This window comes from Amblyomma americanum, chromosome 3 (assembly GCF_052857255.1).
Source record: "Amblyomma americanum isolate KBUSLIRL-KWMA chromosome 3, ASM5285725v1, whole genome shotgun sequence".
Lineage (NCBI taxonomy): Eukaryota > Metazoa > Arthropoda > Arachnida > Ixodida > Ixodidae > Amblyomma > Amblyomma americanum.
In genome coordinates, this window is record NC_135499.1 from 146,599,584 (window position 1) to 146,614,540 (window position 14,957).

At 44.9% G+C, this 14,957-nt stretch overlaps 2 protein-coding genes and 1 non-coding gene across 5 annotated transcripts; 2 read left to right on the top strand and 1 right to left on the bottom strand.

Moving 5' to 3' along the window:
• The first annotated feature begins 1,918 nt into the window (after positions 1 to 1,918).
• TRNAF-GAA (transfer RNA phenylalanine (anticodon GAA)) lies at positions 1,919 to 1,991 on the top strand. Its single transcript has one exon. It is a non-coding gene; the product is annotated as a tRNA-Phe (tRNA).
• Positions 1,992 to 5,133: 3,142 nt separating this feature from the next.
• Positions 5,134 to 7,103, bottom strand: eIF3f1 (eukaryotic translation initiation factor 3 subunit f1). Its single transcript, XM_077658216.1, has 2 exons — positions 6,562 to 7,103; positions 5,134 to 5,608 (listed from the first exon to the last, which is right to left on the bottom strand). Exons 1-2 carry the CDS (start codon positions 6,977 to 6,979, stop codon positions 5,208 to 5,210), a joined length of 819 nt encoding a protein of 272 aa, XP_077514342.1. The 5' UTR covers positions 6,980 to 7,103; the 3' UTR covers positions 5,134 to 5,207.
• Galt (Galactose-1-phosphate uridylyltransferase) lies at positions 6,336 to 14,196 on the top strand. Of its 3 annotated transcripts, none has more exons than XM_077658215.1 (11): positions 6,336 to 6,446; positions 7,510 to 7,570; positions 7,671 to 7,843; positions 7,965 to 8,040; positions 8,932 to 9,122; positions 9,756 to 9,812; positions 10,648 to 10,770; positions 10,864 to 10,996; positions 12,326 to 12,409; positions 12,949 to 13,103; positions 13,562 to 14,196. In XM_077658215.1, the coding sequence occupies exons 2-11, from the start codon at positions 7,552 to 7,554 to the stop codon at positions 13,631 to 13,633; spliced, it is 1,083 nt and encodes a 360-aa protein (XP_077514341.1). In that variant the 5' UTR covers positions 6,336 to 6,446; positions 7,510 to 7,551; the 3' UTR covers positions 13,634 to 14,196. The 3 variants fall into 3 exon arrangements, with proteins under 3 accessions (XP_077514341.1, XP_077514338.1, XP_077514339.1); XM_077658212.1 differs by lacking the exon at positions 6,336 to 6,446 and adding an exon at positions 7,292 to 7,445; XM_077658213.1 differs by lacking the exon at positions 6,336 to 6,446 and adding an exon at positions 7,304 to 7,426.
• Positions 14,197 to 14,957: the final 761 nt, after the last annotated feature.

The following is a 14,957-nucleotide window of genomic DNA, read 5'->3' on the forward strand; positions in this document are numbered from 1 at the left end:
CCGGACAATCAACAACAACCAGCTCGGACTGTACAGTCGCGCCACCCAGGCTCGCAGTGAGTTGCAACTTCACAGCGATAGGAAGTGGACCCTTGAAGCATAGTTACATTGTTGCTGTCTGCAGTCGTGGCCACTTATCTCGGTGTTCTTCGAACACTGCCCGCGGAATCCCACTCACTCGTGACCGCGTGTCTACCAACATAATGAGCAGAACTCCGTCCCAACTTTTTTTTTTGAAGCGATGTTTATTGTCTCAGGGCATAAAAACTATGAAGTGAGAGATGAGTAAGATGCTTAAATGAATGAAAAAAAGGTGGGCTGATTTGATTAAATCAAGAAGTGGACGATGATATGAACCCCGTGTCCAGGCAATGTAGCAATCCGGATTGTCCGGTGAGAGTCCCACTGCCGCAACTTATTCGGCGAAGAATAGGCTTGATGTGCACACTGTGCGTTGCTTGATGCGCAATCAGTGTGCAAAACTTCGCAGTCCTCAGGACTACCTTGCTGACTTTGAGAAAGTACGTATGCTGCCCGCCTACCCTCAGTGGCTTTGTCCGACGCTCTACACACTCCTGCTAACAGGCCACGTTTCCGGCACCGACGACAAACTGTTCTGATATGGTGGCAATCATCTGCTTGGTGCCAGGAAGCGCCACATCGGGTGCACTGCCGGAGCTCATCGTGAGACAGCCCGCTTGGTTTACTAGACTTCGGACGGTGACCGAGCCGATCGGACGAAATTGGTCGTGTCTGGCTCGAGGGAGGGTGGTCTCCGCATGTGCTGCGCGTTTTCCGCAGCGGCCTCAGCAGAAATGACGAAGTCTTCTGCTTCCTTTAACGACAGCGGGCTGCGGGTCAACGGGTGACGTCTTCGTCCCGAACACCGCATATTATGCGGTCGCGCAGCATGCGGTCCAGCATCGCTCCAAAATTGCAGTCTTCGGCCAAGCTGCGAAGTTCGGCTATGAAATCCCGAACACTCTCACCTTCTGCTTGTGCGCGCGTGAAAAACTGATAACTGGCTGCTGTTTCGTTGAATTGCGGCTCATAATAGCTCTGTACATGCCCGACGATCTCGCTGTATTGGAGGTTGTTGACGCTCTTGGGGTGGCACCGTCCTTGAAGAACCTTGACAGCGCTGTTGGATACAGCGGCGACCAGCAGAGCTCGTTGCTTTGTCGTATCTGTGATTTATCGCGCTTCAAAATACGCTTCCAAGCGTACCCTGTTGGCTGACCAGCCCCAATCGTCCTCGGTGAAGGCAGGCGCTTGTCCCCGCGCCATCGGATCGCCTTTGCTGTCAAGTCTCAGTAGCCGATACTCAAGGGCACCGCCCTATACTGCGTAAACCTCGTCGCCACTGTTGTGCTTCGATTCAACAGCTCAGTAACACAAGCAAAATGACCCTGTTTTATTTTACGAGCATCGTTTATGTATTCTCTCATGGTGACGCCGCGGGCGATAGGCAGCACGCTATCGCTTGAGATGACGTCACGGACTTTGTGCGGCTGACGACACGGTTGCCTTGCACTGCACTTTGCCAGGGCAGACATTCCAATTGGAGCTCCCGATTGGTTCCAGATACACAACTGAATTTTCCAGTTGGAAAGCCTAATTGAAAAGCCCAATTGGAACCTATGGATATTCTTTTTAGTGGGTGCTACCATGCATCTCCTTACCCTTATAACGCCAAAGCCGACGCACAAGCTCTGTTCCATGTCTTCAGTATACAGTGAGAGCGCTCGAGCCTCGAGCTGCGAACTACGTTGCATAACGCAAACGTTGACAATTTTAGAACGCTTAGGCTTGCTGCGTAAATCATTAAATCCATACAAGAGTGTAAATGTTATGCTCTTGAACTCCTACCCGGCCCTTTCACCCCTTCCTTAATAGTACTGTACAGCGCTTTCATCGCGCCGAAATAGCTCAGTTGGGAGAGCGTTAGACTGAAGATCTAAAGGTCCCTGGTTCGATCCCGGGTTTCGGCACAGCGTTTCAATTTTTCTTTTATAGTCGGATACAACGTAAGTCGCAATAAAGCTCCACCCACATTCAGGACCGGCGCACAGAATTCCTCCATGAGAAAAAAAAAAGTAGTCCGTTGCTAAAACTGCTCTTTCTTTCGCCTAAACAAGAAGCTAACAACGAGAAAAAAAGTTACAAGCTCTAGAATTCTGATTCCTGGCTCTTTTAATAGGGTCAAACATTTAAAAGCTGATTTCGTTTAATTTTGTGACTGGGTGGTGGAGTAATACAATACGCAGCGGACCGTGGCCCAGTGTTAAGCGCTACCTGATTTATTATCTGCTGCGGGTCATTGGACCCAAGATATTAAACATATTTTTGGAATATAGCGGAGTGCTTAGCTTGAAGCACTCTGGCACAGATCGGCCCGGTATTGCACTGCCTCCGGGATCGGCCCGGGGCATATTAGCGCGCGCCTTTTCTTTCTATCTTTGCTCTCCTATCCTTTAACTCTCCTACTTTCAGCACGCGGCAGCGAGCGTGGCTCGGCTTGAGCCAGCAGGCAGGCCCGTGCACTTTCCTTTTCTTTCTTCCTATCAGCAACAGCAGCAGCAGCAGCAGCCTACTATAGCTTACTCTTCTTGTGCAGCGGGGACACGTGCAGGGGGTGGTCACGTGATGTCACGCGTCAGCAACGGACACCGTGACCGACGTCGCAGGTAAGGCCCCTCCTATGTGTTTTCTGTTGACTTCTGTGGGCTGTGAAACAACCTTTCCAGGAGAGCACATCAACTTGCTCCATCACTCTTTTGTGTTGTCATGAACACCTGAGCCAAATAATCTACTTCTAAGTGCAGCAGAGTGCCCTCCTTTTTTAAATATGCGTAACAAAGTTGAGGCTACCACCTGCAACGTAAAATCACGATTTGTTGACAGACCATGAGACACCTAATTTTATTGTGTTTTCTTCTTTCAAATGATGCGCTATACATCTGAATGCATGGATCGCTGCATGGTACTCACCTACGATCATTCAATAATATTTATGATTGAATTTATTCTCTCGTGCTGTTTCAGTGTCATCAGCCCAACAATGTCTGCAACGCCATTGTGTGATTTTTTGTGTTATTGATCCTATATATGTATCGCGGCGTCTGTGAGTGTTTTATTGTACATTCTCCTGCATTATATTGTTTGTATTTAAATATTTCGGTAACTCATATTGCACTATGTATCTATTTATTCTCTGCGTCGATCGCTAATTAATGTGTCGTGTATTTCCTATTTTGTTCCTTACTGAAATTTATTTTCATGGGAGGTCCCACCTACGGTCTTGTACCATGGGGCCTCTTGCTGTATACGCTTGTAACTTTGTTTGGATTCCTTAATAAACTTTCATCTTTCAACTTTCAATGTGCACCTGAACTTTAGGTCACGAGAGGCATAGAAAAACTGCAACACCAATGCCGATATGTAGTTTTAACTCACTATAGCACTTAGACCAGCTTGCTTCAAGAGCTCAGAACTACAACAAACAACGTATCAGCAGTTATATTGCTTTTTTTCGTGCCTCACTTGACTTAAGGTGATCAACTACACGTCACAGCCATCGTTCGGTTGATGAAACCAAAACCGAAACAGCGTCAAAAAGAAATTCAATTTTAAATTATTTTGCATTCGCAGGCAATTACCACAGGGCGCTCCATGTACACCAATGTCAAAAAGATCGTTTGTAAGAAGAAAAGATGCAAACAAAAATCAGTGACCACAAAGTCGCAGGTGCAGCTCTCGCTGTAAAAAGGGAGCCTAAGGGACAGGGACGGATTTGTGGCTAATTCTTGAAAAGGCGTCCCCATTTGCAACGTGAATTTATCGAAAAAATGGGCATGGTTTTCCTATTTAAACTTTCCCGGCCAGAAAAGGTGGGTGGGGAGTCTTTCCACAAATTGGCCCCCTGGGATGAAACAATAATAATAATAGATGAAACATGCAGAAAAAACGGGCCTGCTACAGGTGCACTTGGTCCGTCGGGGCCATCTGTGCATGCGCATTTGCGGTATACGCAATTCTGAAACTATCCAACACTTCAGAAAGATTCAGCATAGCGCTTACCGCCACCACTGCGCATGCGCCGACTGATCCCGACACGGCAGGCGTTCGCGTTGGCAGACACCGCTTTTGGTGTCCTGCGCAGTAGTGGCGAGCGGTACGCACTATGCTTGATGGAGACATTTAGAATAGGTTGGCGCCATCGGTTAGGGGCCTAAGGGAATAGCAGGGGGCCAGCGCGAAGACAATAATGCCCCTCCCTCCGGCTAATTTCCTGTGCACTGACCCTCCACTACTCCCCTAGCCAATAGCGTCACCCTATTCTAAAGGTCTCTAATGTCTGGAATGGCAACTCGAGCGTTCACTGCGCGCTCGACAATCACGTGAACGCTCACCACTGGCTGGGGCAGGTTAGCCGCGTGGCCTGTTCGTCAAACCATTTCAAATGCTCATCGTCCCAATTAACTGGCGCTCACTAAAACGTACATCAGACAGGACAATCAAGTCAGTTGAACTTAACGCAAGTTTGAATTAAATGAGATCCTACTGCTATTAGGTTCTCTCAAGCAACAGCACCTGTCATTTGGCCCTTCTGTTAGTCACAAAAAATACCCCATTACAGTACCAGACAGGCCAGCTGGCAGAGACCATAGGAGTCATTGTTGTGCACCACTCCTGGTTTTGTCGTCCTCCTGTTCTGGCATCTTGGAATTTCAGGCACCTCCTACCCACCGCAGCAGTAACCCAAGAGCAACACTTCACATGACATTAGACAGTCTAAATTCAGAAAGTATGTTCAAGGCATAGGGCAGCTTGGCCAAAAAGTGCCATGGTTAACATGTTTGGCTTGCATGAGGTGGGGTCAAGGACCTCTTTCTCCCAAGCTCCAGAAAGGCCGAGCACCAGGACACAGAAATGCTTGTGGAAAGCTGGGGGGGCGGCACAGGGTAGAAACCCCCGCACCTCCCGCACACAACGTGGATACTCAAACCACTACACCACTGCTGCAGTAAACCTGGAAGAATATCGAACTTTCACTTTTATTCGCAACATAAGTGCCATAATCTAAAGTGACGAAAGTAAAAATCATAGAAAAAGGAGGAGACTGGCAAAGGGTCTTTGGGCGATGAGCAGCTGTGTGCAAATTTGTTTATTTTACTTGAAACAAAAGGCCCAAGTGGTTTAAAGGTCTAGAGCAGGCTCAGCTTTTCGTTAAGTGCAAGTTGTGTCTTCGTAAGCTGCGAAAGGTAGACGACCATCAGCAGGTCTTTCATGTTGCTGTTCAGCATATTCTGGAACTTGTCATTCTCCATCTGCGGCACGCTCTGCATGATGTCAAGCAGCATGCGTCCCACGTGGTTGTCCGGTGGAGTCTTGCCAGTCAGCACGTCATCCACGTAGCTGATCACCACTTCAAGCATCTCGCGCATCTCACGGCAAGCCTGGCCTACTGCATCAAAGTCAGCTGTGCACTCAACACTCCGCTGCTTGCTGTGTTTGGTGCCCTGTGTCAACTTGAGACCCACCATCTCTGCCTCGTAGCCAACGGTTTCCACTTTGCATGGCGTGAACATGGTGCCTACATTCTTTCCTGCAGTAGAAACAAAACAAGCATTTGCAATGAAACAACACTTACACCATTTCGGTCGGATAATGGCCATGTGAGGCACCACTTGCTTCATAACGGAAAACAGTGACAAAATTAGCAATCAGCAAATGAGATTAGAAGATGCTTCTGCATTCTAAAAAATAAATTTTTGGTGGAATCAATTTCAGCTGTACAATATGCAAGAAAATTGTGAAAAGTGAGGTCAGACAGAGAAATCATGAAGCAGTCCTCTGGATGTGATTCAAGTGAAGAATTGATGACCTAGGTCATCATTAAGATACATCAAAGCAATAAATTCGTTTTGTTGCCTACACCAACACATCCCTGACTAGCCATTCAATCAGTGAATGTCTACCACACTGCAAAAGAAAATTTCAGTGCATCGTTCCACTTTGTTTCAGGGGTTGGCAAGTGGTATGCCCTAAAGCCAGCAAACCATATTTTAGTGCTGCTACTACTAAACAGTCCTTCCGTATGACACTTCAAGCTAGCTTCATTACATTAAATTTCTCGTGTGTCCCATCCAATCCTCTCTTGTATGCTGAAAGGCATACAAGTTACCATGAAACTAAGAGCAGCGCTCAAAGTGTGCAGGGAGGGATATTACTGCGCAACTTCCCAATCCCTCTGTAGTACGCAAGGGAAAAGGCCACCTGTTTTTTGCAGCTGCTAGTTTAGCACAGCTGGCATAAACACAAAAGAACAAGTCATTGCGGTTTCTAGCATTCCCCACTACCCTACTCTCTCGCATAGTAGTACCTCTTATACCTGGTAGAACGCACGTAAAGCCTGAGCGGTTATTGAAACATCCAGGTTCAAGGTAAGCAAAATGCAAATCAGCACGTTTCCTTGTTAAGCAGCAGATGTCGCACCATCATGACTGAGCTTCCAACGCTGTCATGCAAAATGACGCGGTATGACGTTTTACACTATACCTGGCACTCCGAAAGGCGTGCTTGTGTACGCTTTGATGTTGATCTTGTTGTCTGCCATCAGCGTATCCAGAGTCAAATGGACCGGGTTTGCGGCCTCACGACTGTAGTAGTCATGGATGAGAACCGAATGACTGGTCACGTCAGGTCCGGTCGCGTACCAGCCAACGATAACTTCGGAAGGGTTCACCTTCTTGTGCAGTTCAAACATGTTCTTGGCGAATTCCAGATCGACCGCGACCTCGTCCTGAGACTCATTGTGGGGCACACAAAAGCAGTTGGTCACTTCGACGCCTCCTTTCTCGTAAGAGCCGAGCAAGGTGCCGATGACGCGCTCCGCGCCATCGTTTCTTCGCTCATATGAGTCAACGATTGAGAATAAGACGACAGGGTGCACTTTCACTGTTATGTTCGGAGCCATAATGACAGTTATGCAGCGGCACGTTCAGTGAAATTCACTGAAAGCTGTCCAAGAGCGTTTTCCGGCCACCCGGTTGCTGCACGCGTCAATGGCGAGAAAAATATTCAACATGGCCGATACTGCCTGGTTGCTAGACTACGCAATGCTTTCGCCCACTAAGGAGGCGTCGCTCGTTCATTTTTGATGTTAAAACGCATGAGGCAAACAGCACAAACGCTTCTGATTGTTACTAATTCATTACACAAAATTTATTTATTTGTACTTGCAATCAAAAGCTTTCATTTTGTTAGAATCGCACACCTCAGCTGCCTCAGCTTGAGCCAATGATCAATGGCTTGAGCAGACGATGAGGTGTACACGCTGTTTTCGTGTTTATCTGCGAATAAGCAACGCCTTGATGCATTCGTCACGTGTTCATCGCTGTATTCAATTTTGTACTTGCCGCAGGTGACATCTTCGATAACATGTGAGAGTAGTGCATGTCTATTCATACAATCGCTGATAAAGGATTTCTCATCTCGTGCCCATAGATACCACGAACTGTTCGAGTGTAACGGCCACCACGACCAAGGATGACGTTCGTCGCCAAGAGTATGGCTTCTTGAACAGAGCATTGATTGTTGTTTTTTGCACGATTTGACGTTTCACGTTGGGAGGTGTGCAGATGCTTACGTCGATTTTCTCTCCGCAGAGCACCCCCATATTCGATACAACCCGCTCAAAGATGAATGGGTCCTCGTATCTCCACAAAGAACGCTTCGACCCTGGCTGGGAAAAACTGAAAACGCCACTGAAATGTCGGCTACCCGCACGCTTGATCCAAGCAATCCACTTTGCCCGGGAGCAAGAAGGGCCAATGGCGAGGTAGTCGCCGTTTATAAAACACTGACCTGATATAACAAGGCTTTTGGTGTTAACAGCCGGATTCGCGCTTGACTTATTTTGCAATTTTCCAACGAGTTTGTCGTTACTGATCTGTTTTCAGGTTAATCCGGTGTATGATTCGACGTTCACGTTCCAAAATGACTTTCCAGCTCTTCTAGAGGATGCCCCAAGTCCTGGTACGTCATGCTTGTGCTGTTATGTCCCTGACTCAGCACAGTAAGAGCCACCAAAACGACGTACCTCGGACGCTGTAATTAATCGCCATTCTTTTGTGGGAGGCACATTCGCATAACTAAGATGCAGAAGACAAACAGACGTAAGTGGTCTACCTAAACTACAACTGATCATTTATTGGGAAAGCATGTGTGACGCTAACACATCTGTGAGTTCTCTTCCCTGTCCTTCTGTTGGCTTTCTTTTTCGGTGAAAAATTTATTGTGACCATTTTCCAGTAAACACGCAGTTCTTAGTGCAAATGTCAGTCTTTCGTGCAGCTCTTCCGTCTTGGTTTTGTGCTGTGCCTTCCGTCAAGAACGCCGAACCAAATGGACCAACCATCTGCTTTATTAAATTGCTGTGCCATTAATCCAATGCGTGCCAGAGCCTGTATGCTTCATGTGCTGTAGACTTACAAGTACAAAAAGCAGTGCACCCCAGTGTAACTTCAGGATGCGCTATATTTTCCTGTAGTTACCTGTTGCTTATTGAGTATATAGAATATATAGATGACTCTATGTGGAGGGACAGTGCTTAAAACTGAGACATACACCAATTTCTACGTGCCTTTCAAAGTCAATTATATGCGTAACAAGCTTTGCAATATCTCTTTCTCATCTTTATCATCTTTATCATCTTTTAGGTTTCATAAGACAGTGTGAAAATGTGCAAGCAAGGCACTGATTGGGGCTTAATTTCACTCACTTGTAACTTTGTTTATGCCCTGAAGAAACTTACTTTAATGAAAACCAGGTTTGTGTTGCATAAACGAAGCTACAACGAGTGTCTTGGTGCACTGACCCCCGAGTTTGTGTGCTGTCCACCAATTTTCCTTTGTCTTGAACTTGTAGAATCTCAGGAAAATGCGGATGAATCTGGCCTGTTCCGCATGGCTGAGGCCAAGGGCACCTGCCGAGTGATGTGCTTCCATCCATGCTCCAATGTGACTCTGCCCTTGATGAGCCAGTCTGAAGTGGAGAAGGTGATTGATGAGTGGGCTGTGCAGACGGAGCAGCTAAGCAAAACTTACACGTGGGTGCAGGTGAGCCCACAAGGAGTGTAGCGACTGCGTGCGACTTCAGTATCAATACATGTAGTGAAATGTCTCAGTGCTGTCCACATGGTTTGTCATTGGAAGTTCAAGGCACACTTTAACTTGCAGTTGGCAGAGGTGCTCATCAACCATAATTTAGGCATCTGATTTTGGGTTGTGGCCATCTAGAGAGTGAACTAATAACATATGAACTTATCATATTTTTTGTAGCCACTGAAACACTCTGATGTGGGGAGGTTTGCAGTGTATAATGCCAGAAGGAAGTCTGTAGGCAGACTGTACAGAGGTTGTTGTCATGGTTGTTCAAAGGGTACCGGTAAAAATCTGGCTAGATTTTGCTTGCAGACAAAGATTCATATCATTCTCTTGACTTATGACAAGTTTTCTTTCCTCATTAGCCTCACCAGCACAACGGCTAGCCATTTCTTGATAATGGAAGGAAGCTGGAAAGAAATCATATCTGCACTCCCATATTTCTTGTATTGGAAAATGCAACTCTCTACACTTATGTTCTATTTGATTGTTTGTACTTGCGGCTCGTTCTTTCTACATTTTCCAGCTGTGGTTCTTTGTTTGCCTTTCACTGTGCACGAATGTCTCACTTGTGCACCCTATTTCTAGGTCTTTGAAAACAAAGGAGAAATTATGGGCTGCTCCAACCCTCATCCTCACTGCCAGGTAACTTAAGAAGTCTTTTGACATGTATTAGACTATCACGTGGACAAAAAAAAGTTAGAAATTGCAATTCAGATAAATTATGCGTCATTTCTGGCATTCCTGTTCAAACAATACATAAAAACCGCATTTGATTTTTCAATAAATCATCATTCCTGTTTGGCCTTGAAATGTGCTCCATACTCTGTGTCGTGGCTTGCCTACCTGTGCCAAGCCAGTTTGTTTAAATTGGCACGCAATACCAGGGAGAAGGGCCAGTTTATCCAGGGTCTTGGTATGCTGACCAAAATTGGTCGTGAACTCTTTGAACTTTGCGTGTTGTACATAGTTCAAAGCACTATGGGATGACAATCTTTGATTCAAAATCATGTTGAAATGGAGTGCTTTTGACATAAATATAGTGATCTGGTTTCAGACTAACCTGTGCATCAGTTATATACATTACTTGGAAAAATGACCGATTTGTACCACTGGCTTCGTGCACCTAATCAGTTCCTCTAAAATTTGTGTGATGGCTGTTTGTGCCCAAGAATTTGTCCACATGCTTTACTGATTCCAAGGAAGAGTAACTTGTCAGCCTGCACTCGTGAGCTAGGTGTTTTTATGCAAATTAACCTCGCAACTTTTTTGAAGATTTTCAAGCGACAATGAATAAATTAATTTTGGATCTTTGTAACTCTTTTGAAGTCTTACATTGTGCCTGAATCTCCTGTCATGTGATGTCATGTTTTCCATATGTATGCAAATGTCATTGAATCCAGCTAAGACAAGCGTCTGTATAATTGGCGGTTTCTTTTCATGCATGTAATAGTTGCAGCTGCCTCATTTTCTTGCATAGATTTGGGCCAGCTCATTCATGCCAAATGAGCCAAGCGTAAAGGACAAGTGTCAGAGGGCATACTTCGAAAAGACAGGAAGACCACTTCTTATCGACTATGTGTTCCAAGAACTGGATAAGAAAGTGAGTGCCTTTCTGACCTGGGTTTGCGCGTTTCATGACCTGAGCTCATTGTGAGATGACTGTGCACTCTCTTATAAACTGCCTATCCCTCAGGAACGCATTGTTCTGGAGTCTCACCACTGGGTTGCACTGGTGCCATTTTGGGCTGTCTGGCCGTACGAGACCATGCTTGTGCCAAAACGTCACGTGACCAGGCTGTACGAGCTCAACGTTGCAGAGAAGTCAGGTGATAAGACAAATGTGGTGTAGCACCACGTAAAATGGATGCAAGTAGAGAGGCTGTACCCATGCCAGGACTTTGGCTAGGACTTTGGTGTAAGGTCCACCCGTTATAAAGGGATAAGCCCCAAAATCCAATCCAGGAATATTGAGAGAACTGAGCTAGAAGTCACAGGATATTATTATTTTTTTTTTTTTTGCACTGTGAATATATTAGAAAGTTAGCAGCAGAAATATTGCTGCCATTGCAACATAGTCTAGCAGAGAGGTACCAGTAGAAAAGACACACAAGATAAACTTCTAGCAAAAGTTGGTATGTGCAGTAAAAGAAAAACCGAAGGAAGAGTAAACGGAGAAAGGAGCATGCTTTGACTGGATTCCCTGTTCCAGATTGATGAAAAGTATTGTTAGGCCATCTCCTCCTTTTTCCTTCCTCTGTGGTTAGCATACTTCTCTACCTGTATCCCTCTGTGAACAAATTATTTGATGACATAAATCTGAATGTATCACAAATGCTGCACTGAAAAATGTTGGTTTTGAGTGGTCAGTCACTACTCTAATTTCTCTTTAAAATCTCTTGGTACCCCCCCCCCCCCCCCCCTTTCACTGCGAACCTCCAAATCTATTCATGGAGAGCAGGTACAAGCATGAATTATGAACAGTGAGCAGTGCAGTGTTTGTCATTGTACATGGCACTACCTTTGTATAAATTTCAGCTCTCTGGCAATACAATAAAAAAACTTCGCTTACTAGGAGCACTTTCATTGCTTTGTTGTTGTAGTCCTGCAGCTATATTCTTTCATGTCTGAACTCGTCTAACACATTTTTTACTGTGCAGGTAGTTGATGCAGTGCCACAGCTTGGCAACTTTATCAGTGCACCTTTGGCTGCCCCAAAAGCGGATTGTGAACCTTGCCGCAAAGCTAGTTCATGTATAGGAACTATAAGAGGCAGGAATAAGATGAAGATGGAGAATACTGCAATACTTTAATACTTTGTGACCATTGTTTAGCTTTCCACCTTGACTTTGTTATCATGAGTTGCAGTAGTGAGTTGTTCACATTGTCTGCTGCGCACCACATTTACTCATTAATGGACGTAGTCGCATAATGAAAACACCTGCTATCCTGAGTGCCAAGCTATAAATTCTTTACTAATATATTAACCTATGTAATGAATGCTACCTCCAATTCTCATATATTTTGGGGAAGAGGTGCGTCAATGATGCGAGTCAATACAGTACATAGCACCAGTATGCAGCATTTGAAAGTAAAAAAGAAAATGTGAGCACAACAGACAGTTGCTTGGCTTTTCATTTCAAATATTTAATTTGCAGATCTGGCAGCTGTCATGAGGATGCTGCTAACAAAGTATGACAACCTGTTCAACACATCGTTTCCATATTCCATGGGCTGGCACGGTAAGATTTTGCCTGCAAATTTGTCAACCGTGTTATTATATACAAGTATGCTATGACAAGAACACGTGCATTTATCTCATGGAGAGCAATTTCGTCATTAGGCTGCCAAGTGTAGGTAAGTTCGGTGACAGGGAAAGTGTATAATACTTCGACTGCAACAGCTGTTGCTAAGATAGTTCAGTTCAGAATATTGCAGCGAATCTTTGTTTTGCGAGAATGTACATGATTTCATGCACTGTTTCCACTCATTTCGCTGACGCTTACCACACAGCTTATGAGCTGTTGAAATTAACGCAGTTTGGGAAACTCGAGCTTTTCACTGCTGCTGGGGAAAGCGCAGTACATCCGTGAGTTACAGTAACATGCTTGCCTCAGTGCAAGGAGTGCCCATTTATTGTCACTAAATTATTGTCCAAAGAAGTGCATTTTACTCCACGAGTTCTTCATTTTATATTTGGCAGCAATTTACGTATATTAGAAACAACATCTGTTCCTTGTTTAGTTCACATTGTCCCTCACAACTGCTTGTGTTCTGCCAGGTGCACCTACTGGCAAGTGCCTCAGTGAGGATGTGTCACACTGGCAGCTGCATGCTGCATACTTGCCCCCGCTGCTTCGCTCAGCCACCGTGAAGAAGTTCATGGTTGGTTACGAGATGCTGGCTCTACCACAGAGAGACTTGACACCAGAGCAGGTATGACCACGGTAACAATATTGCATAATGGACTAGAGATCATGCTTGTTTCTTGCATTTTTTCGTTTTATGCACCTGTCAGCGCTGCTTGCTCAAGTATGATATTATATCCTTGGTCCTAGTGGTGTTCAGCTGTGCTTAGAATTGACAGTGTTGGGCATTTTTTTATTTTACATCCTCTGCGCACCTCTTCACAGCACACATAAGGTTCCTAGGCTCGAAATCTTGAGCAAAACAAGCAGTCATAACGAATTACGGCAGCATGTGTCATTTAATCATTGCTAGTTGACGCGGCTGGCATTCGGTTCATGCACAAATGTGGTGGAATGTTTCGCAATTTCCTAGTCATCGGTATTTAGTACAGGAGCAGAAAAGGGAGCACCTGGGGACTGCTGTAGTGCACATGCACATTTTTGTTTTCGTGGAATGTGTAGGGATGGCGTGTTTCTCTCTTTCAGGCTGCCGAGACACTGCGAGCTCAGTCTGAAGTTCATTACACAACCCACTGCCAATCTGAGAAGAGCAGCTGAATTGATGGTGAAGTCTAGGGTGTGTCTGGCTAGTCCTTCAGTTTCTTTTACACTTTGTTTTTCCTTGAACGTCATTTCTACAGTCAAGTCAGCAAGGATCTTATTTCCAGTATGGAAAGAGCAGTGCATGTTAGAGGGTACAAGCCCCATGCTGAATATGCAGTCGAGACTTTTCTTGTATATCACTCACGTTTTTATACAGCGCTTTGCCTTTAACTGAAAATGTAGAACAGTAGCTTGTTATTATTGCTTTTGTCCTGTTTGGTTAGTGCTTTTTAGTGCGTATATAAGCATAAACATGGATGTTAAAATGATGGCCAAATAAGTGTCGTTAAAATTACTTTTTTTTATGCTGCCATTCAAGAAATCACAAAATGTTTATCCTACCTTTCCCTACTGCAAGTTCTAAGCCAAAGTGTTGGTGTATCATTAAGAATAAGGTCTAGTCATTTATGTAGAGAAAAAAAATTGTTCCTAAGCAAAATCGATACTGGCGCTGTTATCTCAGATTGTCTGTGTATAAATATGCTGTTTACAAAGAATTAAACTGTTTTTGATGCAAAGCTGTGAGGCTGCAATTTCTTAGCATAAAAGTACAGTAAAACTTCCACTAATAATTTTTTCGAAAGAATGTGGGGAAAAAACTTATAATCCAGGAAAGTATCATTTACCGACACTTTCACATCATAAAAATGTCGATCAGCGTTTCTTAGCGCAAGGTCTGAGCAGCTCCTTTTCTATTAGTGCTTGCAGAATGTAGTCCGTATTTGCGTTGTCCTAAGCACGTAAAAAACTTCGCAACACACATCCGATCCGTTGATGGCAATTTCACGAAAGTAGCCGAAATCTTTTCCGCATTGTTTGGATGCTTCACCTCTTCGCACTCATGCACTGCCAGGAAGCGACTGTGGCAGCCGACTGTCTCGGCATTATTGCTCGTGCGTTCCCCAGATCCAGCCTGCTCATATGCAAGCACGTTATTGGTAGTTCTCAGATGCTTGGCTCCCTTAATGCTATTAAAAATGCTTAGGCGCTGTGAAATAGCAGCTGCCTTTCTTCTGGTGTCACGTTCCCGTTGAAACAGCCATTTTAGAGAGCTTTGTTTCTGCACTGCAGAGGAGCCACCACTGCGTGCGCCTGCAGGTGCATTACAGCTCTTCATGTCATGCACCCCCAGGTTTGAATAAACATTATATGGCCAGAATTTGTTGAAATATTGACTGTAGTAGCTGGGAAGTTGTGTTATCCGGAAATGTAACCAGAAGAAAAAGTAACTCCATCAGACATTTTAATTCCCTGCGATTTAACCTGGAATGTATTGAAA